At 36.7% G+C, this 24,629-nt stretch overlaps 1 protein-coding gene across 1 annotated transcript; it reads left to right on the top strand.

Annotated features, from left to right (window-relative positions):
- The first annotated feature begins 3,991 nt into the window (after positions 1 to 3,991).
- On the top strand, positions 3,992 to 5,843 carry LOC5567442 (insulin-like growth factor-binding protein complex acid labile subunit). The gene has a single exon (XM_001657386.2). The coding sequence runs from the start codon at positions 4,003 to 4,005 to the stop codon at positions 5,605 to 5,607; it is 1,605 nt and encodes a 534-aa protein (XP_001657436.1). The 5' UTR covers positions 3,992 to 4,002; the 3' UTR covers positions 5,608 to 5,843.
- Positions 5,844 to 24,629: the final 18,786 nt, after the last annotated feature.

The raw sequence follows: 24,629 nt of genomic DNA, 5'->3' as shown, positions 1-24,629 counted from the left end.
GTGTTAAATAATTATATACCTTTTTACATACAGTACTGGACAAAACATTTGCAACTTTTTTGATTTTCCATGCAAAATGACTAACTTTGGTAAGTTAGATCTCAGTTATTTATGGACCGAATCAAATGAAAATTTTCACAGATCATCAGATATAACTTTAATTTTGTCATATATTTTTGAATGATTTTTACAATCATGAGTTTATAAGTACTAACGATTTAAATAAAGTGCAATTTTCGACGATAAATTCAAAACTATTTATCTCAAAATCTGGTAGCTCTACACAAAAACTGTCTTCAGTAAACATTTTCATCTCGTTAGAATATTCAACTTTGCTAGATGCCATGAAACTATTCCTTCCAGTAGCGCAACCAGGATTTGGTTCTGGGGGGGGTTTTGATATCTTGAAGGTAATATTTTTTGGGAAAGTAAGAAGCCAGACCCCATCCATGGCTCACTTCGGCAGGGGTTTTTTTTTAAAAGCTAGAGCTCTCATATTTGGCCACAATATGCATCGTACTGATGCGCTTCTTACACCAAAGTTTCAGACAATTCTACCGAGAAAAACTCCCCATGCCAAAGTGAATCAGGGAAGTGCCCAAATGGTTCTGCACCCTATGTTTCAATAAAAAAAAATGATTTAAAGAGTTTGAATGTGCATACTTGGTTAAACTCATTAAACAAGATTAAAATACATAACGCGTGATAATGTTCAATCAGCATTTACTTATCTGTGTTCGTTGAATATTTACCATAGCATTCGTTGTCGTCCCATGTTACAGTATTCGATATGCAGAAGAAGATAACATTATCTGCGTAATTTTTTAAAACTGAAGAAACGATTCTCCGGAAATTCATATGCTCTGAAGGTCGGGAAAGTTTGCAATGTAATAAGCAAATTGAAAGATTATTTATGCTGCGGATGGGACTTTTTTCCCAATATATTTAAATGGATGACCAACTTCTGACACAAATACTTCAGTTAAGTTTTCAGAAAAGGCAAAACAATATTATAGCCTTACAGCATAGAACAAAATAAATTGCCCACGGGTCGCTTTTCATATTAAAAGATCAAACTTGGAGACCTGGGTCTTGGCTTCAAGTGGGCTTTTTGTAATTTGCACGGAAATTCATGAATAATCTTTCACTCACTTCACATAATTTCACTCAGCAGAAAATTCATGATATTTCAAACACAAACTTCTTTGTCATCGTATGTTTCGCATCGTGTGAAAAATTGTCTTAACTTTCACTTTGATTTTATTTGAATACAAAATTTTTACTAAATAATATAGTTCTAAAAACAAGTTTGAATTATTGATCAATTTCGCAAAATAGTGGAATGAACAGTTTTATTTTTGTGTTTTTGTTAAATTTGAAGATTTATTATTACTCAAAAGATTGATTTTTTAAAGTTGCGAATTTCCGGCTAACCTATGTATTTCCAAGTTAGGATGTAAATTTTAAGTCAATCCAAGTACTAGAAGCCGAGATCCAATCCTCCAAACTCGACCATTTTGTTTTGATAAAACAACCAACTTGTACTATATTTTGTTCAGTACTATATTATAGTACAAGTTTGCAAATGTGTTTGTTAACTATTAACCTCTTCAGGGGTCTAAGACTTTAAAGAAACCATAGAATAAGAATGTTACTGATAAAACCACTGAAACTGAGAGTGTTAATACGAGCCTAAATTACTGATCCATAATTGTAGAATGTTTATGCACTACAGAAATATACAAGATAAGCCTTATATTTTTTCGGCTCTGGGGGGGGTTTTGACCCCCAAAACCCCCCTTGGTTGCGCCACTGATTCCTTCAATATGTTTAGTAATGTCATTCATAAAAAATCATCAAAATATTCACTTTGGTCCAACTGTTTTTGCTTTTGAACTTGTGATTAGAAAAATCATTCAAAAATATGTGTTAAAACCCAAGCTATGTCTGATGTTTTGCCAAAATTTCATTCAAATCGGTTCATAAATAACTGAGATTTAGCTTACCAAAGTTGATCATTTTGTGTGGAAAATCGAAAAAGTTGCAAATGTTTTGTCCAATACTGTAGTTATTCAATTTGATTTTTGTAGAATAACAGGAGCCCAGATAGCCGTAGCGGTAAACGCGCAGCTATTCAGCATGACCATGCTGAGGGCCGTGGGTTCGAATCCCGCTGGTCTAGGATCTTTTCGTACAGTCACCCCACAGTTATGGATAGCACACAGATATGGATCAAAGTTGGCTTAAACGGAGAATATCTCATCAAATAGAGTTACAATTAACCAGAACACATTTTATCTACGTGGTCCATAAATCTGTACAGCATTGCAATCAACCATAACATCTTCTAGCATATTTTATTCGTCCGTATGAAATAAAATGTTATCCGTATTCATAGAATCGTTGATTCATTACTGTGGGGCATTGAAACCCGTACCACAGTTATGAATCAACGATAAGACGATTTCGAAAGAAACGCCGAAACGTATACTTTCACTAACACACCATTCGTTTGCTTCACAGATAAATTGCTTTTATAGTGTTCTGATCCATAATATGAGTCGATTTGATCCATAATAAGGACCCTCCTGTTCCACTGATCCACATCTGTGGGATGGACAACGTTTGAAATTTCTATCGAAATCGACACTTTTTCGTAAATAATAGCGATTTTTTATGTGTATTCCCGAAAACAACTATATTCAGCATTGCCAGGCGAGTAATTTTGTTTTGTACAAGGTCACCATGATTTGTAGTCATATTTTGTTCTAAAAAATGATCCTTAGCTGATCCATAACTGTGGGGTGACTGTAATGGAAATTTTCTCGATTCCCAGGGCATAGAGTATCTTCGTACCTGCCACACGATATACGCATGCAAAAATGGTCAATCGGCAAAGAAAGCTCTCAGTTAATAACTGTGGAAGTGCTCATAAGAACAGTAATCTGAGAAGCAGGCTTTGTCCCAGCTGGGACGTAACGCCAGAAAGAAGAAGAAGAATAACATTTGTCATTCAAAATAATTATTATCAAAATATTTTCAAAATAAATTTATCCCATTTTCTACAAAATGGGGGAATTTCAACAATTTAAAGGTATGCGTTATGATATATTTCAAATTATTTGTTCAGCTAAATTCATGTTATCATGAGCTGAGGTGAAAATTTCAGGTCAATCTGACTGTTAGAAGCCGAGATTCAGACCTACAAAATGAAAGATAACCAATGCGTACATGCGGCCCACTACTATACAGAGGCACGACACTTAAAATGCATTGTAACTAATTACACAGCGCAACAAAAATGACATTTTTGCGTGTCTAAATGATCAAATTATGTGTCTCTAGTAGATTTGGGGTTGCTAAATTTAATGCCGTTCTCAGAAATGTTCCAGCACGTCAGGATTTTTAGCTTCAGGTCGCCACAGTTGTTAAAAACACTGGTTTAATTGATGTTTACATGAAATTTAAACTATGATTTATCAAAATTTTTCGTGATGTAATCTATCAAGCATGCAAAATCTGCCTTTAATTTTCAATTCATATATAATTAGGTTGAAATTGCACGATAAAATTTCGATTACATCGATTTTTCAACATACTCAACAGTCTCCATATAAAACTCTTCGTTTCATTTATATGGAAAAATACAATACTTTTCCAAACTATCAAAAAATAACTTTTGGGAATAAAAATATTATGAACTTTGTTGATAAGTAATGTTATACACATGAAGTATGAGTTATGAGACATATTAAGCAAATAAATTACCTTACAAACTGACAAACTTGCATGCAAGTTGGCTGAAATAGTAAAATTTAGCATTTTCAACGTCCAGTATCTCAAAATCTAGACGTGCTATGACCGTGTTCCGCAGTGTTATTGAATATTATAATCTTGTCATCTTTAAATTATTATAGTTTTATAATCTTGCAAATTAAAAAATTCCAATTTCACTCACTCATTTCAATTTCTTCTCCCCCATTTCAGATCATCCCCGCAAAAATGACGCTCATCATGTCGTGGCTCTTCATCCTGGCGCTGATCGTGCCAGATCTATCGTCCAGTCTCCTGCACTGTCCCCACCGATGTCACTGCGACGACGAAAAGCTGGACGTCAACTGCGAGGAAGGCCACCTGGACGTGGTCCCAATCGCGCTGAACCCTTCCATCCAACGGTTGGTGATCCGGAACAACAAAATCCGCATCATCGACTCGTCGATGCAGTTCTATTCGGAACTAACGCTGCTGGATTTGAGCTATAACTATCTGTTCAACATTCCGGATAGGACATTCGCGCGGCAGAATAAGCTTCAACAGCTGCACTTGAACCACAATAAGATCAGCGTGGTGTCGAATAGGACATTTGTGGGATTGGGCGATCTGTTGGTGCTGAATTTGAGGGGGAACCTGATCGATCAAATCGAACCGATGACCTTCACTCCGCTGGTGAATCTGGAAGAGCTGAATTTAGGACAAAACAGGATTAGCACCGTTGGACTGTCAGCAAAAGCGCTTCTGGGATTGATGGATTTGAAAATTTTATACCTTGATGACAATCGGTTGGAAGTGATACCTTCGGAAGAAACTTTTGAACCGGTGAATAAGTTGGCGGAACTGTACATTGGTACGAACTCGTTGAAGGCACTGCGAGATGGAGCATTTCAAGTGCTTTCAGAATTGACACTACTGGATGTGAGAAGTTCTCTGTTGAGCAATGTTAGTGCCGAGACGTTTGCAGGAATTGAAAATCTTAAAAGTCTTAATCTTGCGGATAATCGATTCGAAAGGATTCCATCGAAAGCGTTGATGGTGTTGAAGCGGTTGGAGGAGTTATCGATTGGACAGAACTACTTCGAGACTGTGTCGGCAAACTCATTTAGAGGATTATCAAACTTGAAACGATTTGAGCTGCGAGGCTCATTGTACTTGAGGAAAATCGAGAAAGCAGCATTTCATACTAACACAAACCTAGAAAGCATTGCAATCGAATCGAATAAGGCGCTGCACGACCTGGAGGAGGCAACCTTTGCCGGATTACTATTTCTGAAGCATTTGAGCTTGCGGAATAACGGCTTCGAGCGGTTGGATGAGAACATGTTTTCCTGGAACAGTTTGCGTACGCTGGACATTTCGGATAATCCGATAAATTGTGATTGCTACTATTCTAAGTTGTTGCACCGGTTGCAAACGTCCAGCAGGATTAGCTACAACGCAACCGGCTGCCCGCACCATCTGCCCGACCAGTGGGAGTGCGAGTACATTTTGGACAAGAACAAGAATCTGATATCGGTGCTGGTGCTGGCGGTGGCCATCGTAACAGCAATAGCCCTCACCTTCTACCGCTTCCGGGGTCTCCTTCGAGAGTACGTGCACAACGGGTGCAAGAACAAAACTCACGGTGGAACGAGCGGCAGTGGGGTCGGTACCATTCCTAGAACCAATATCAACAGCGTGGACTACGAGAAGGCCATCACCGAGGATGATTACGTGATCCGGCAGAGCAATTTGTACAGCAACCAGGTACAACCGATTCTCAATGGCTACCCGGCGTACATGCAGCAGGATAATGTCTACTACAACAAGCCGCTCCCGATTACCGAGTTATAGTATTGAAAGCTAGTCGAGTGTGATGTCAGTTTGTAAATTAATTTGCGCTAATCCCTTTCGCTTTCGGGCTCTCTCTGTCGGAAATCGGCCTCCCCTCTAGACTGCACCGTAGATGGGTGAGCCTTTGAGGCGAAGTTTTCCTGCAATCGATATGTCGGAGCTAGTCTAAACAGTATTACAAACCATTTGCAAATACACAGTCATGGCAAAACGATCCACATGCCAGCCATGTCGCATGGGTACCGAGTTTCGTTTTTGAAACGATGTTAATAGCAGAATGGGTTAAGCCCTGTAACACCACTTTAAAAATATTCAATTAAAGCAAACGAGTAGCGGCATGGGCGTAGCCAGGGAGGGGCACATAAAAAAACAGCCACGGAAATTAATCTTGGGTATCTTGTGTTCAAGTTGTTCAAACAAAAATGTCTCCAGCACTCACATTTACAGAATCATACATGATAGATTTCTTGGAAAAACTATGAAGTTTACCAAGCAATCAGGCTTCTGAAAAAAAAATCGCATCAGAAATTATTTGAAGGGTTTATTTACATATCTTATGAGGAAGCTAGGAAAAATCTGTTATGAAATTCTGAAAATAATATTGTCAGATTTACTAGTTATATTACAATTAAACCCATTGAAGAATTCTTCAAGGATTTTTCTAGAGAAATTTTTACCCAAAATGGTATTTGTAACAAAATATGTTACAATCTTGATATGAATCGGGTAGTGAAAAATCTTGTAGTGCAAAATCATAGTTATTTTAACAACATCTAATTTATAACAACCATTGTTATAAAAAATGATCTTAACTAAGTAACACATCAAGTTAAAATTTTGATAGTTTCAGCTGGGCGGAAACATTTTAAGCATGAATAGTTATCTGCTTCTTCTGATATATGCACTTGAAATTTTAAGGTTTGTTTTCAATTCACCTTAAGTAGTACATAAACTATAGGATTCAAGCTTCTTCTTTGCTCTTGACTTAGTCTTCTTTATCTCCCCCTTTTGATGATCAACTACAAAAGAGAAACATTTTTACTCATACACATAATTGAGCGTACGTACTCTGCGGAATGAAGAGTTTACACGTGTTTGTCTTTGCTTATTTTTCTTCCCACAGTTTTGTTTGACATCGTCAGCGCTTCAAAGAGAAAGAGATTTTGCCCCTTTCTCAGTTCGGAGGAGAGTATTTTTTCCATTTCTCGTTTCGAAGAAGAGCATTTCCAGACAAGCTCTTCGTTGCTTCTTTGCAACTTTTTACCCAAAAGATCAAAGAAGATAGTAATAATTAGGTGTTTGCAGAGCATCGCAGTAAGCAAGAGCTGTCAAATGGAACAAGTGCATTTCGCTAAAGCCAACATTTCTCTCCACTCTCTCAGTCACGTATTATTCAGTGACAGTAACATCGAATGCTGACTCACAATAGTTGTGAGCGAATGAGTTTGCTTCATCTATCAGATCAAGAAGAGCAAAAAAAGCCTGCTTACAATTCAAGCGTATGCTAGAATAAAGGCGTAACTTTATTTTCAGAAGACAGGATCGATGAAAAGAAATCGATCATGCGACCAACATCCTTATTCTAGCACACGCTTGAATTTCTGCTGACTATTTTTTGAAATTTCATTGGAGATTTTTTCAAAAATGTTTTTTAAGAATTGTTCCCTAAGAGCTCTTAAAAGCGCTTTTCAATTTGAAATTGAACGGAGCAAGTTCAAATTTTGCACGAGAACGCAGTAGACAGTGAACTCGCAAGCCGGAGCCTACCGCTGCTCTCAAACGCCCAGTTCAGATCGCAATGCACTACAATGGTAATTGAAGCATAGATTTAGGTATTCACTTTGAAAATATTTCTTGGTTCAATAATAAAATCAATTCAATCATAAATAAATACATTATGCTTTGCTTTGATCACCATATAAACTACTTGGGCCAGGTAAAATGCGGTAAAATATGTCAGATCAATCTGCGTTCAAATTTTTGCTCACTAGAGTTCAAATTTTTGAACTGAACAATCAACAAGCCTACTTGATCACTCCGTTTCAAAAATTGAACTGGAACGCGTTCAAATGCATCACTGCCTTCGGTATATAATCAGGTAATTGAATCAAAAGGAGGTACTTTTTTATTTCTCCAAATGTACTTTGATTTTTGCTAGGAATTATAACAATCTTTTTTTAATTGCGCATAGATTTCTACCGAATCCAATCCGCATTTTTTCAGAAATTGCCTCTTTTAGATTTTACTATATTTTTGCCATAAACGCCTCTATGAACACAATCAAACACTTAATTTACGTTATCCAGAGCAACTATTACTTCTCGAATTCCACAAATCACAGTATTTCTTTTTCGGAAGTAACTATAGAAGAAATTTTTCAAGAAACTTCCTCCTCATTCTACTATTTGAAAAAAAAAAACAAGATAGCGTCGAAAATCAAGATGGCTGCTGGATTTTTTCACTCTCAAGAATACTTCTTTCCTTTACTCGACTCGTTTACCAACGATGATCTTGGAATTTAAAACGAGCGATGCTCTGAAGGCGAAAAAACTATTTTTTTGACGAAATTCAAGATGGCGGACAAACTTAAAATGGAAAGCTGCTTCTTTCCTTTATACTATGCCACTTAGTTTGTTATGTATTCCAAGGAAAATATGACACATATCACCTAAGATGTATAATAAAATAGGCTCTTTTGACAGAAAATTGGAATTTTAACGAGAATTGCTCAGACGAGTTTATGGAGGAATTCGTTATGTCAAAACTACAGGAGATCTTCTTAGAAATATTTTTATTATTTGTGGGAATATCAATGATTTATCAATAAAGCTAGGTATGCACTTCCGCTTTCAAGAAAAGTAAAAATTTTTACGTAAAGAAATGGTCAATAAATTTTCTACAGTGAGCTCCATTGGAATTGACATTTCTTTTCAACTGCGTACTGCGATCGATGAAAAATGCTTTTCTTGAGCATTTCTTGCAAGAAATTTCCCACGCATTGAGAAAGGCGTTTATTTTTCTGTTGAAGTGCATATTTCTCATAAACCAAAACTTAATTTCATTGTAAATTTGAAAAGAAATTCCACAGAAAGAGATCAATTATATCAATACTTGTCCCATGTTCTATGTAAATCTTATAGTCCGCAAGATAAATATCCGCAGAACGGCAGTTTAGTGACAAAACGTTGAATGCCAGAACGTCGAATTACAAAATGTCGAAAGGAGTAAATCGTCGTAAGCACTCATTGTTCGGATTTAGATTACCCTATCGAAAATGTATTCTCAAAGCAGTACTAGTTTGTTTACGCAACAGGTTGAAACTACATTTGATCATCAGGACGAAACAAGGTTTACACACTTAAATTATTTCACCGACCTCAGTGAAATTTTTCGCCGAGAATCCAACAGCTGAGAATTCGGTAATTTTCAATGCCGAATCTCGGTACCTATTTACCGAGATTTCGGCAATCCAATTTTTTTGCCGAGATCTCGGCGAACGTCACCGAGATTCGGTAAACGTTTACCGAGATCTCGGTAAAAGTTTTTTTTTCAAATTATTACCGAGATATAAGCTGTTGAATTCTCGGCGAAAAATTTCACTGAGGTCGGTGAAATAATTTAAGTGTGTAAACCTTGTTTCGTCCTGATGATCAAATGTAGTTACAACCTGTTGCGTAAACAAACTAGTACTGCTTTGAGAATACATTTTCGATAGGGTAATCTAAATCCGAACAATGAGTGCTTACGACGATTTACTCCTTTCCGTTTAAGTGTGTATATAATTACTTTTCTTCTTTTTTAAAGCTGTTTTCTATTGAATTACTTTTAATTTACAGTTTTCTGAATAATTCCTTCTTTTATCGTGTATGGCGACTTTCCGGGGGCAAAACGGCCACTCCTATTTCATAACACCAAAACAGCCGTTTGAATTCAAATTCCAGCAAACGTAATGCCAAGCTGTAGTTACGTGCCAATTTGAACCTAACAAATGCACATTTTTCGATTCAGCATGTATACTATAATCGAACAATAACATCTGATCAAACGCCCTTATGTATGCAACGTATTTGCAAGCATGATTGCGCATGTGTGCGCGGCGAACGATTAACGCCGAGATCAGGGGGCGCGTTTTACCCCGCAAAAAATAAAAATGCAGATAAGCAAGCATTTTATCAAAATTGATTCCTTAACTCCAGAAAAAAGGAAATGGATGGCTGTTTCTACTATTTGATAGAAAACATGTTTGTCTATGAGATAATGAATAAGAAAAGGCTTATAATAATGTTCTTCATAGCTAAAAACGCTTCTTTCCGTAGAGGGCGCGTTTTACCCCCAGTTACCCTACATGATTGGATGGACCGCGCTTTTATCGAGGTCGTTCGCGCGCACGCATCCGCAATCATGCTTGCAAATACGTTGCATATATTAGAGCGTTTGATCAGATGTTATTGTTCGATTATACTATACATGCTGATTCGAAAAATGTGCATTTGTAAGGTTCGAATTGGCACGTAACTACAGCGTGCCATTACGTTTGCTGGAATTTGAATTCAAACGGCTGTTTTGGTGTTATGAATTAGGTGTGGCCGTTTTGACCCACGAGTTGATTAAAGTTTAAGTCCTTAAATACGCTTTTTAAGGTTGAATTCAACTCTTTTTTCGCATGCAATACAAACTATGGGAGTGCACAAGTCGATTCTCGGTGATAGTTTCAAAAGTTTTGTTGTTTATCGGCCTGAAAAATGGCCTAGAAAATAACACAAAATTACAACGAAAACAACGAAAAACGTTTTTTTCGAGTTTTTCACGATTTATGCCAGGAAAACACTTAAAAATATATCTAGAGAAGCATTTTAATACATTTTCCATTATCTCGAGTGGAAAACAGCGTCCCAAAGCACGTCGTTTGTTCAAAACAAGGGTGACGCGTTTTACCCCAACGGCGCATTTTACACCCAGTTCCCCTATACTTTGACTCCCTCGTAAGTTGGTACCTTTCTAATTCGATGTTCCCTAACTAGATGGTATCTGATTATGTTTCTTATGCAAGTTACTTCCCTAACTCAATATGAAAAATATGTGTTCCTTTTTTTTTTTTCTTTATGTAAATTTCTTTATTAGTATCATTCCAAATATTACATTCATTTTCTTAAATCTTGGTGTTCTGTGTTATTAGACAATACTATCATCCTAATTTGGTAAAATGACGGGGTTGGTGGTCTGATGGCTACCGCTTCTGCTTCATATGCAGAAGATCATGGGATCAATCCCAGGCCCGTCCCTTTCCTCGTACTTTGTAGTTGTATATCTCTCACTTGCTTCTATCTTCCATTCTAAATATATCACACTCAAACTATTCGTTCATAGCAAACGCTAGAACCAGAGACGGACAAGAAACCGTTTCCCTAACGCTTCCTACTTCCACGCGCACGCCTTTCTTACGCCTGATACATAGGCAGTCTGCTAACCACAAAAGCAAACCTCTCTGCCATGCCTTTCCCCCAATCCATACACTCCCGCATGAACTGGCGTGGATGCAGTGGTATATACGGTCTACGTGGGAGCCAGTTCAATGCATCATCAATTCCTCCCCCTTCCCCTCATTGGTCTGCATTCTGACGTGGCAGGTGCCATTGTTGCCTAAAAATAGAAGATCACCAGCACTTATACACTGAGGATGCCTGTTATTCCCAAGCAGTCATTCGGTTGGTTCCTTGTGTAAGTGCAGCTGATCTGGCGATACTGGAGTGCATCCACGGGCGGCCAATCAAGCTCAAGCTCAAGCTCACTATCATCCTAATTTGGTAAAACAAATTTAAGATTTTATTAACATTTTGCTTACAACATATTACATTTTGTTTACCATAGTAGTGAGGTGAGTTGATTTCACTTGCTTATAAGAGAAAAAAAACACGTTTACAATTTACTTAACCTAAATATACAACGCATTAATCGTGGCAATAGAAGATTGTAACGATTTTTACCTGAAATTATAAATTATTTGATTTGACATTTGTTCCAATGTTTCAACATTGGATATTCTATGTAACTCATTGGTACTATACTGCCCATAAACGCATGTCAGTCCCATGTTTGCTAGATTTCCTATTCACATGGGACAATTATGCGTTTATGGGCAGTATACCAGGGAGGAAGCTTCAGAATCATTTTCAAAATTTTATTTTGAATTCTCTGCAGAGCTTTCTTTCTGGTATTACAGCAGCTAGTCCATATTGGTACAGTATACAACATGACTGTCCTGAAGATTTGTTTGAATATCAAGACAAAGTTTTGATTTTCTATTAATAAGGAGATAGAGACATTTTTTTTTGTTACATTTGGCTTGAATGCCCACAATGTGATTTTAGAAAGTTAAATTGTTATCTAGCATGAGCCCTAGATACTTAACTTCATCTGACCAATATATTGGCACTCGTCTCATCGTGACAATATGTCTACTTGAAGGTTTCAAATAAAGAGCTTTTGGTTTATGTATGTAGGTATATAATTAGTTGAAATCTTCCATTTTTGCAAGTATGAAGAAAAAATATCCAAGCTTTTTTGCAATCTACTACAGATGACACGCAGGCTTCGTCATTTGGCGGAGAGACCTGTGTCATCCGCAAACAAGGATTTTTGACATCCCTGAGGTAACTCAGGTAAGTCAGATGTGAAAATATTGTATAATATTGGTCCCAAAATGCTGCCTTGAGGAACACCAGCCCTTACAGGAAGTCATTCAGATCTGGAGTTCTGATAATTAACCTGAAGTGTGCGATTTAACAGATAATATTGAATTATTCTAACAATGTATGTTGGAAAATTAAAGTTTTTTAATTTTTTTTAAATGTTCATTGGCAAAAATTAATTTTCGTTGATGTGGACCATCATTCTGTTCAAAATGACCTTTTAAAAAAGTTTACTGATGGAGGAAAGCAAACTGATTGGACGATAGCTAGAAGCTTCTGCAGGATTTTTGTCTGGTTTTAAAATTGGTACAACCTTAGCATTTTTCCTTTTGAAAAGTATGTGTTCTGTATGTCGATAACTCCCTTACTCGATGATCCCTTCATTATCGAGTTAGGGAAAGTTGACTATTGAACTATAGTCAACTTTCCCTAACTCGATAGTGCTTCTCAATACTTATGTCATTTTTCGCCTTTATTACGTAGATAGGAACATTTTGATCTTTATTGTATAGTAATTCCTCATCGTTAAATAGTGCAAGTAACCTGGATAAATAATTTAAAGAAATCCTGGAGGAATCCCTATAAAAATCCTGAGATATTTTCCTGGAAAATTTCCATCGAATTCTTCGAATGAATACTTGAAAAATTATCTAAAAAAAATCAGGAGCTATTTCTGTGAAAAGTGCTGATACTATCTTCCTTGCAGATGCTATATTAAATCCTTCTAAAATCCAACGCTTTTATACATCAAGAAAACCCTGGCTACGCCCATGACCATCAGACACCCATCGCTGCCGAAAATGAAACCATACACTCAATCCCATACCCGGCTTCAATGTGGCAGCTCGGCTCAACTCTTATCCGGGTGGTGAAAGAGTAAGTGAAAAACTTTTTTTTCTATCCTGGTTGGTAGACCAGGTATTGTTGCTTCACTGATGATACCTGTTTGGTATTCCGAGAGGGGCACAACATTTCGAAGCTACCAGCTATTTTCGGCATCCAAACTCAATTCACCCATTCACACGTTTGTGCAATGCAATCTCTACCCTTTCGGTTTTCCCGAAAAGGGAACTTTGTTTGCCGTTTTTGTTGAGTATTTGGCTGGTGGTGGGTTTCAGTTACATTCGACAGGACAGAGCGAGAGAGGGGGTCCGAAAGTGATAATAATTCCATGAAAATTATAGCAATACCATTTAAGTTTTAACTGTAATTGTTGAAGGTTAGTGAAAACAGCTCACGGTGCGAGGGAAAGCAGTTCGGGCAGAAGCAACACGAATGAGCAGCGGGATTATTCTCGCCACGAGTAATCCTCGGGATGCCGAAGGTGCGTGGTGTGGGCGGCGGGATGCTTTTCGGAAGGTGTTTCAGAGCAATATGGAATACGTGGAATGGTTTTTAAGCTATTTTTGTTTTTTTTTGTGGATGAGTTTCCTAGACTAGTGGGTGCTTGGTCAAATGGTAAATTTTTGACCACGAGAAAGAGGTTGAATGCTTACATGGAAAGAATGTTTTTGTGGAAAAAACGATAAGGGTTGGTTATTAAATTTCAGGTTTAGAAAATTTAAGTGCATTGGGAAAACATACTAAATTTATATGCACACTTAATTCAGATTACCTTTCTCCAAGCATACTGGGTTTACTTAACTTACTACCGAACTTACACGACCGGTCTAATATAAACAAAAAATCCCGGATTCGGTAATCTGAATTAAATATGTATTTGTCAAGAAACAAGCTAGAATTCAGACGAAAAGATTCCAAGGCTGAATAGGAATCCAATAACACTCAAACTAAATCAATAAACAATTGAAGGGAATTATCCAGCATTATAATACATATGTATATTGGAACTTCATTCAGTATATTTGGGTGGGTGGACTTTCGGTATGCTGCTCTTAAGCCCAGCCCTAGAGGTGACAGATGTGGAGTGGAGATTCGATTCATGTTAATGTTAGAATTCTCCAACAAAAGGGTCCATAAGTGGCAATTCCAGGTGGGTCCATTATAGGCACATCGGCAGCGAGCCGAATAACATAGGAATCAAATGGAAGGTCCATAATAGAAAACGTCAAATTTGTAAACATTCCTTTTATGGGCACAAGTGGGTCCATAATTCTTTCAAGGATGCCTCTTACATTTATCATGAAAATCTGTTTTCATTAACCGTCTAGAAATTCGAAATGCCCAAGCATTTCTCTATTTTCTGATATTTTTCTCATGAATCCCCAATAAATTATTCAAGATATCCTGCATATATTCACCTGTAGACCTAGTTGCTGCTCCAGTATCACCGGTAGCTGCACCTACACGAGAATTCAACCAGATGACTGCTTGGGACTAACAGACACCCTCTGTATATAAGTGCTGGAGATCTTCTATTTGTAGGCAACAATGGCGCCCACGTCAGAATGCAGACCAATGAGGGAAAAGGGGAGGAGTTGATTGTGCATTTAAAACTGACCCACAGTTGACCGGATATACACCTGTATCTACGCCAGTTCATGCAGGAAGGTGAAGGGTTGGTATTTGGCTTGCTGTTTGGTAAACAGACTGCCTATGTATTAGACATAAGCAATGACGTGCTATAAAGATGGAAGATTGGAACTGTAGAGAGGCTGTTTTTTTGACCATCTCTGGTTCTAGCAACGGCTATGAACGAGTAGCTCAACTATGATAGATTAAAAGTGGAAGATAGAAGCAAGTTAAATATACTACTACAATTAAGTACAAGGAAAGAGACGGGCCTGGGTTTAAACCCATGACCTTCTGTTTATGAAGCCAGAAGCGGTAGCCATTAGACCACCAACCGCGTCTTATTTAAGAAATCATGTATATATTCCGTCGAATATGTAAAGATGCCGACAGAAATTCCCAAAGATTTCTCAAAATTATTATTCAGGACAGTAACTGTCCAAATTGTTTGGGAATATCTCTGAGGAACTTATTCTGATATCCTTAAAACTAATAATGTTCACCAAATTGATGATGTTTCTGCGCTGGGCTTGGTCCTGAGCGAATTGCTTCCAGTCATTCTGAACATGAAGTGCCCTAATGTTTTCCTCAACTTTCCCGTCAGGGTTCTCTGGTTAATTGATTTTTTGCTACACACCAAAAAATTCTTAGATTCACACGTAACGTAATGTTAGCTTCAATAATGTAAAGCCATTTGTAATGTATTGTACATCCTAGAAACACAGCTATTTTATCCAACATTGCTAACAAAATCCTAAAAATTATGCGTCAATCGTTTTCTCTCAAAGAATGTTGCAAGCGAAACTACTCGTTTTACATGAGTTTACGCTGAATATTTAATCATAAATAATGCACATGGAATGACCGAGCCGTCAATCCATACATGAGCATTATTTTTGACACATTGTTCAGCGTAAAATCGTGTAAACCGAACATTCTCGTTTGCTATTTCGGCTTCAAGATGCAAGCAAGCATGCAATATTGGCGAATATTGGGTGCAAGATCGTGAAATGTTTCAGTTTCACTCAAGATTGCAAGCATTCCTGAATGCAATGAAACAGTATACATTATTTATCGTTGAATATTCTGTTGTTATTCGTTTTACATGACAAGCATTAAAGTTAACGTGCCATGTAAATTTAAGATTGTTTTGCTGTGTAGACGCTCTCTCGGCATTCGTGCAAAGTGACCATCCCAGCTTTAAGGTCAATCTCTTTCAACGGTCCTGAACGTGGCCTTATGGCCTTATAGTGCACACCAAAAAATCTTAGATTTACACATAACGTAAATTTAGCTTCAATCCTGTAAAGCCATTTCTAGCAAAATCCATGATTTGACGCTGATAATTCAATCATAATTCATATGCAATATTTTTGACAGAATATTCAGCAGAAAATCGTGTAAACCGAACATTCTTGTTTGCAATTTCACTTTCAAGATGCAAGAAAGCATGCAATATTGGCGAATGTTGGATGCAATATCATGAAATGTTTCAGTTTCACTCAAGATTGCAAGCATTCCTGAATGCAATGAGGCTGTTCACATTCACCCTTACTGCGGATCCAACTTTCAATCGAATCCTATTCGTTCGAATTCATTGCCCATTTGCTTTTGCTGGCGTTAAAGAGAATGCAAAACGGGTTTCGATAGAAAAAGCATTCGAACGTAAACGAGAATAGGGATTATTACACATCGTTAAATATTTAGTTATAACTTGTTTTACATGACAATCCTAAAAGTTTACGTGCCATGTAAGCATAAGATTTTTTTTTTCTATCTTTATTAACGAGATTTTTAGCCCTGGGCTAGTTCATCTCGGGACCAACGGCTTTACTTCCCTTCCGAAGGAAGTCGTCACTGATTTTTTTTGTGACTATCTCGGGGATGGGATTCGATCCCAGGTCCTCGGCAAGCATAAGATTTTTTTTGCTTCTTAGTTCACTACTCTACTAAAGACCACTAAAGGCAATTATTACAACTTTTTAAACTGCCATTGTTCCATTTTTCGGTTGATCAGAGTATACACGAGCGTGTTACACCAACAGTTTCTTTGACTTAGTCTTCAATTAAATGAAAACGCCGGGAATCCAAAATGTAAAATTCAAGGGTCCAAAATGTATTGGGGTGTCCAAAATAGTAAGAAACAGTGCTTCATAATTGAACTACTTTTAACGTATTTTGGACTATACAGGACCGTATGAGCATTTCCATATCACGGAGAAAGCTTTTCTCTACATTTTGGCATGTTCGTTGACCTGGTTTCGCTGTGTAAATAATTGATTGGTACAATTAAACCTATCAATCACTTCCTCAAAGAGTCCAAAATACGGTCATTACCCTACCTCTTATAGGCTTATATGGTCATTTTCCACAAAATTGGCCATAACTCAAAAACGAAAAAAAAGTACGTTTCAAAAATTTCAGCAATTAAAGCTTATGAAATTATCTTCTCAAAAAATTTCTTTTTTGATAATTTTTCACAAGTTGGAGCATAGTTTTTCCGACCTTTCTTTACGAATTTTCTCAACGGTGGAAATTTTTGTGGAAAACTCATTCCAGTTAATATTTTTTTTTTATTTCTGAGAAATTTGCTTTCATTTTCATAAAAAACTTTGTTTCTACGATGCTTCGTTCTTGAGTTATGATTTTTCAAAATAAGCAGTGTCAGAGGAAAACAAAAAAAATCCAACTGAATTGTCCGGGAAAATAAGCGACCCTGAATTTTTCTCAATTTTTTTTATTCATGTATAGGACTCCCTGTGGAAAAAGTTTCATGAAAATCTGAGACCCTTCGACCCACTTTGTACGGAAATAAAAAAAAAATCCCCAAGTACTCTATCCACTATCGTTGCCAGAAAATGTCCAGTGTATTTTTCACCAAGTTCCAACTGCTTCGTAGAGCCATCCCTGCATCCATTGGAAACTTTTCTGATTCACCTACGGCACTTGAACACAGCAGTGATTCCGGGTTTAAGATTCTTGGTCCGCGGCTTCCAAAGGGATGAAAGTTAATGGACGGGAATTGACTATACTTTCCGCTTCAGCTAGCACCGTAGCAAACGACTCATCGTCTAGCTTTCTTTGTACTGAAACGGATCCTAATGCTGATTTCACAGAACGAACCATCCTTTCCTACCAAACCCCCATATGATGAGCTGCAGGAGGATTCAACCGCCTCCGGGTTTGAACATTTGTGAAAGCACTGCAGAACTCCGTATGGATTCTCTTGATTTCCTCTTGCAGCTCTCGACGTGCTCCGACGAAGTTTGCTCCATTGTCCGAGTAGATTTCCAACGGGGCCTTCGAGCTATGAACCTTATGACAACCTTCTTATATAATCCGTTGACCAGGGTTCGTTGAGTTGTCCGATTGAGAGCAACGAACAAGAAAGGTGAAATGATAGAGTAAGAATTTCGTTTCATTTTAATTAATTCGTGATCAAACGTCATCATCCCACCGCAAAGTCGCTAGTATTTGGAGTGATCATCATCTCCAACTTAGTTCTAATTCCCTCCGTTATATGAATTATGAAGCCGCATCGATAGTCACAAGCTTCTCGTTGAACAGTCAATGGAAATCAATGAAAATGTTTTTAATTTGAATTTTAACTCTTTTTGCTATAGTAATGCATGCACAGAGAAACTATACGGGCCACTACGTCGTTCATTTGAGTTAATCAGTTCCCAAAAGTTAGAGACTACTGATTGAAAGACCAGCTCATTACGGTGAGGCGAGGCTCCGATTCATGACACGCGATGCACAAGTAGCACGAAAGAAAGGAGAGACTACGCTTGATGTGCTGAAAGGAAAGGTTTATCGGTTTGAAACGAAAAAAACTGCTTTTGAAAATTCCGAAATCAATGACGGATCCTGCCCCCTTAAAACCCATCGCTATCAGTCGACACATGAGAGGCTCATTATCTCTTCGACCCTAAAAGCGACGAACTTTCTGTATCGCCGCGTGTCCGACTTGATCCATGAGCAAGCCTGCATTTTTTTTTCTACCACCGTTGATCGTGATTTGCTTCCTCTGCCAGAATGGTTAATATCTGCCATATCTCCTGGTGAAATGTTACACATTACAGGCGCGAAGTCCTCAACGAGGTAAAAACAAATCAGAGTTTTAAGTACAACTCCGAGCACTCAATGCAATTCTGCACATTGCTCAATGTTGCCTCAATTAGGCAAACTTTCAGAGAGAGTTCTATTCAGATATTCATTGTAGTGGTGCTTCCACCTTTTCGTCATCTTACGTTTTGGCTTTCGACACAAAATCTTTGCGAGATACAGTCAGTGACAAAAGTTAGTAATAAAATGCCGTTTTTCCATACAAAATGCTTGGGGGCTCTATATCTTAGCTTCTGCCAGTCCAAATTGGCTAAAATTTTGACGACGAACTATAAATAACCTGAAGTTTTGTTTATATTGAGGTTTTTGAATTTCAGTCCTGTTCCAAAAATATTCAGAGAGTTGTTCATAGACAAAATTAAGTAACCAAGAGATTGTTTTATTTAATTCAGAAACGATAAGTTGTGAATGATTGGTTTGTTCGGCAAAGTTAATCATTTTCAGAAGTTACGCCAATTTGCAGAATACACCAATCACCCACAGCGTACCGCTTGGTTACTTACATTTGTCTTTGAACAACCCTCTGAAACTCTATTTACTATTAACAAAACTTTAGTTTATTTGTAGTTCGTCATCAAAATTTCAGCTTATTCTGACTATTAGAAGCTGAAATATATATAGAGCTCCAAACTTGGGAATCTTGTATGGAAAAATGGCATTTGGTTTCTAATTTTTGTCACTGACTGTACATTGGGATTTTGATAGAACTTTCGTCTTCCCTGTGTGCAATAGTTAACGAGGATGACTGCGAGTCGCTGAGGACGCATTCGTTACGTTATCGGTGGTTACCAACCTTTTCGAAGTGGCGACCCCCTGTAATGCTTGAATTCAAAGTTATTGAATCAACAGATATGTACTCTCAAAAAGCAGGCCTGTAATCCACCACAGATTATGAAAAAGTTCAGCTAAGAAAGTCCACTAAGAATCTAGGTAGAAGTTTACCAAACATTTTTTCAAGATTCAGATTTGTTAGTTCTTAAAAAATAACCAGCTTCCAATAAAAATCTTGATTTCTTAGAGCATCATCACTAAGGGTTTTCACAAGATTTGTAGGATTTCTCCAAGTTTCCCTTCCCGATCAACCGATTCCTATCCGCTTACAGTGGTTAACGATAGCGATCGATATCAATTCGTTTTGAATCGTTGGTGAACGCTATCGCTGGGCAAAGATCTATAAAGTAATTGATTCACTGGTTGATCGGGTTGTGATTTCTCGCCAAGATTTTGAAGATCAATTTCTTGAATATTTTGAGAAACTTACTAATGAGGTTTAAGGAGCCAGCTTAAGGTCGATGACAACAAAAGGGTGAAAAATTGTGCCAGGAATCTTCTCAGATACGTATCAAGAATCTTTGATGTTTTTAAGTATCACTGCTACAGATTTCAGTTGAAAACCGCATAAAAATCCTGCTGGTAGATTCGGGAGAGTTTCACCAATGCACTATGGTCCAGGAATCAGTTTTACGCGGAAAGATGCATTCTGAGCTTTAGAATGAAACATTAGACAAAAACGGTCTTCTACAAAGTTGTTTGTATTAGTTAAGCCCTTTGTTTGGTTTTATTGAAAATTAGGGTGGACCACATTTTCATAGAAATGATTAAACTAACTTTCTTATTTGTAGAAATTATATTATACATGCTTCAGCAAAGTTATAGACCATTCAATTTCAAGCAACTTTGCCAAAAAAAGTTTTTTTGTATCTCTTAAATTGACCGATTTAGAGCTTTTTTCCTACGGTGACATAGGGTGGTCCGAACAAAACTGGTTTTCTGGTTCTAGAGTTTTCAATTCAAGTTTCTCATCAAAGTAGTCTATGAAACACTTTTAGAGCTTTTAAAAATGCGTAATTTGGTGAGTGAAGAACCTCGCTATCTCCTTCCGTTTAGGAGTTATTGTTGTTTTTCTTCCAAAAACATGCCAACTTTGATTGTAAATATCTCTGATTGGGGCAAACATAAAAAATATCTTTTGACGGCATTCAAAAGACAAAATAAAATTGTATATTATATCAAAAAATTACAGATGTGTTATTTTTGTAACTCTAATAAAATGCCTTGAAAAACAAAGGTTTTTAAGCAGAAAAACTTTAATAACTTTTGAACTAAAATAGATATCATCAATATTTTTGCATGAAAATTTGCGTTTTGTAAAGTTCTAAAAGTCGTTCATAGACGACTCTGACGAGAAAATAATATTACAAAAACTAAAGTTAAAAAACTTATTTTTGTTGGACCACCCTGCGATGATTAGGAAAAAATGCTCTAGATTGGTCAAATTTTGAGCTACAGAAAAACTTTTTTTGGCAAAGTTGATCAAAATTTCATGTTCTACCGCTTTGCCTAAGAGCATATACCAGTATTTTTGCAAACAAAAAAGTTGATTATATGATATGTGTGATATTGTGGACCACCCTAGTTTCAAATGACACAGTATGAAAGCTTACATTATAAGAAACAATTTTGTAGAAGACCATTTTTATCTAAAATTTCATTTTCATGCTCAAAATGTAAAATAATAAAGAAATACATACCATGAAAATCTTCAAAATAGTTTTAGAGCCCTATCTTTCTTATTTCAGATTTCTCGTCAAAGCAGTCTATGAACGACTTTAAGAACTTAACAAAACGCAAATTTTCATGCAAAAATATTGATGATATCTATTTTAGTTCAAAAGTTATTAAAGTTTTTCTGCTTAAAAACCTTTGTTTTTCAAGGCATTTTATTAGATTTACAAAAATAACACATTTGTAATTTTTTGATATAATATACAATTTTATTTTGTCTTTTGAATGCCGTCAAAAGATATTTTTTATGTTTGCCCCAATCAGAGATATTCACAATCAAAGTAGGCATGTTTTTGAGAGAAAAACAACAATAACTCCTAAACGAAAGGAGATAGCGAGTTTTTTCACTCATCAAATTACGCATTTTTTGAAGCTCTAAAAGTGTTTCATAGACTACTTTGATGAGAAATTTGAACTGAAAACTCTAGAGCCAGAAAACCAGTTTTGTTCGGACCACCCTATGTCACTGCAGGAAAAAAGCTCTAAATCGGTCAATTTAAGAGATACAAAAAAACTTTTTTTGGCAAAGTTGCTTGAAATTGAATGGTCTATAACTTTGCTGAAGCATGTATAATATAATTTCTACAAATAAGAAAGTTAGTTACACAATTTCTATGAAAATGTGGTCCACCCTAATTTTCAATAAAACCAAACAAAGGGCTTAACTAATACAAACAACTTTGTAGAAGACCGTTTTTGTCTAATATTTCATTCTAAAGCTCAAAATGCATCTTTCCGCGTAAAACTGATTCCTGGACCACTGTGCAATGATGGAAACAGTAAAGACTACAGCGAACAGTTTTGAAACTTCAGCCCGCAAGAAGTTTGCTAAGAGACTTCCAAGGTATTTTGCCAAAATTTGCAAAGACTTAGTTTGAAATAAAGACTCCAACGCGCAAAAATTGGTCGACGAAAAATCGTATCTCTCAGTCAAAATTCATAATACAAAAACCATCTTATTTTCTTTTATAATTTAAATCATACATTTGAAGGAAAAAAGTTTGTTTATTATTTTGGGTTGCCAAATCCGAACTGCCGTGCCTTCAGTTTAACCCCTTCCATAAAATTTTGCACAGTGCATCAACCTAAGTTTAATTTAAACTGCTGCTCGTTTCCCATTGATTTATGATTTGTTTTGAAATTCCATCTGACCAAGGCCCAATATCATACAACAGGATGGAGTTCTGGGCTGTTGAGAGGGTTGTGGTCTTTGGGTTCCAAAACCACGTTTTTCGCATCGTACCACTCGATTGCCTTTTTCCCATAGTGGCAGTTCGCCAAACCTGGTCAGAACACCACATGTCTATTATGTTGCGTCAGGAATGGTAGTAGCCGCTTTTCGAGGCAATCCAAAACGTAAATCTCATCATTTATGGTTCCCGTAGTGATGGAAATGTCATTTTTTAGACAACACTAGCCTATGGCATGCCGGGCGAAGTATTGTTTTGGGAATTTAGATAGTTTGATGGTTTTGTAAATTTCAGCCACCTTCCCTTTTCCTGATGCAGTATAAAACTCCTGTCCCGGAAGCTGCTTGACATCCGTCTTCACATAAGTTTTGTGCTAGAACGTCGGATTCTCTAGCTGCGCGAGTAAAATTTTGAAACGCTGTTCCTCTTACTTAGACATTATTTTGGAGTCTGAAGAGCAAAAGGTGAAAATTCATTATAGCAACCGTTGTATATACACTCAATTTTCAAATGCAGCATTTCAGGTTTTTCAATGCATTTTCAATCGAAACACAACCATTTGAAGTTGACCAATTTTTGCGCGTTCTAGTCTTTATGTCAGGAATTTCCGATTGGTGCCTCTAGTATCGATTCAACGGGTTCAAGTCACAACACAATTACACATTATGTTGGTCAATAAATATCTAACTGTCAACGTTGAAAACTTTCTCTATGAAGATGTTATTTTAATTGTCTAATTCCAATAAAATAAGGATTACAATCTCTTGTTGATATAATGGCATGGCATTTTTTTTTATCATTATTCGCTTATGTAAAACAAAAACAAAATAAGTTATATTTTGAAACTATTTATCGATAACTTTTTCAAATCGACGTAAGTAACATGGTTTGGAGAAAAATATAAGAAGAATTGAAGCCCTACTTCTAAATCTATTTGAAAACCAATCTTAATCTCGAGATCTTTTCCTCACGTGTATCCTTAAAACTTTTCATGCTAGCTGCACGCGTCCAAAAATTTTGATTTTCTATCATTTTCTCACAAAAACCCAACGACATATTGATCAACCATTCTGTTAAATTACTTACGGCGTTTTGTTCCAGTGTAATATTGACTCAAGTAGTGTTTTGATTTGTTTCTGGTTTAGTCAATTAGTCTCTCCCTAAAACAAAGCGTGGAAGTAGTGGTTAGATTGCGAAAGTCGAACATCGTCCCCAATAAAACGTTATAAAAATGAAAATAGAGTTTTTTTTCCAGAGTGGAACATGTAGCATTTCGTATGCGAAACTCGTATTATCGATAAACAAAGTTTGTGTACTCTTCTGGGTTAAAGATGTTTCTGTTTAAAAAAAAAAAATCAAGATTTGATTTGTTACTTTTTAATTTAACTTGTTTGGGAATACAGTAATGACCCGATTTTGTCAGCCCCCGATTTTTTCTACCCACGATTTTATCTACCCCCGATTTTAGCATCCTTTTTTCCCGATTTTGTCAGCCTAAAATTTATATTTATTTTATTTAGACTAAACACATCTATACTGGCAATATTGGATGCATAAAGTCAATTAGAGGGTCTTATCCTTTCCCGATTTTGACAACTATAAATGCAGCATGAGGTGGACAAAATCAGGACATAACTGTATTTTCATAATTTTCAATGCGATGGAACTATTTTTTTTTGCAAATTGTCAAATAATGGTGAATGCATTCCAATATAATTTCTGATACCCTCAAGTGGTCTTCTAAGAAATTGCAAAAATGTTGTACGTAACTCGACAAGCCACGTAGGATAAATTTACGACTCGTGCTGTAAAAATCATCATTCTGCAACTTGTTCCGCAAACTAATATTAAAGCACGTTTGAAGTTAGTATGTAAATCTCTTTTGAATCACCCTTCGGTTTTTTTTTTCTACGGGACAAGCTGTCATTATGTAAATTGGAATGTCGTTGAATCTACAGATTGATATCTCCATTAGTAA

The sequence above is a fragment of the Aedes aegypti genome, chromosome 3 (assembly GCF_002204515.2).
Source record: "Aedes aegypti strain LVP_AGWG chromosome 3, AaegL5.0 Primary Assembly, whole genome shotgun sequence".
Lineage (NCBI taxonomy): Eukaryota > Metazoa > Arthropoda > Insecta > Diptera > Culicidae > Aedes > Aedes aegypti.
Note: the sequence above shows the minus strand (reverse complement) of the source record. Positions and strands in the feature narration are given on the sequence as shown.

Bases quoted from the DNA above. Each gene is read 5' to 3' on its own strand.
- LOC5567442 (XM_001657386.2), top strand. From the start codon at position 4,003: ATGACGCTCATCATGTCGTGGCTCTTCATCCTGGCGCTGATCGTGCCA.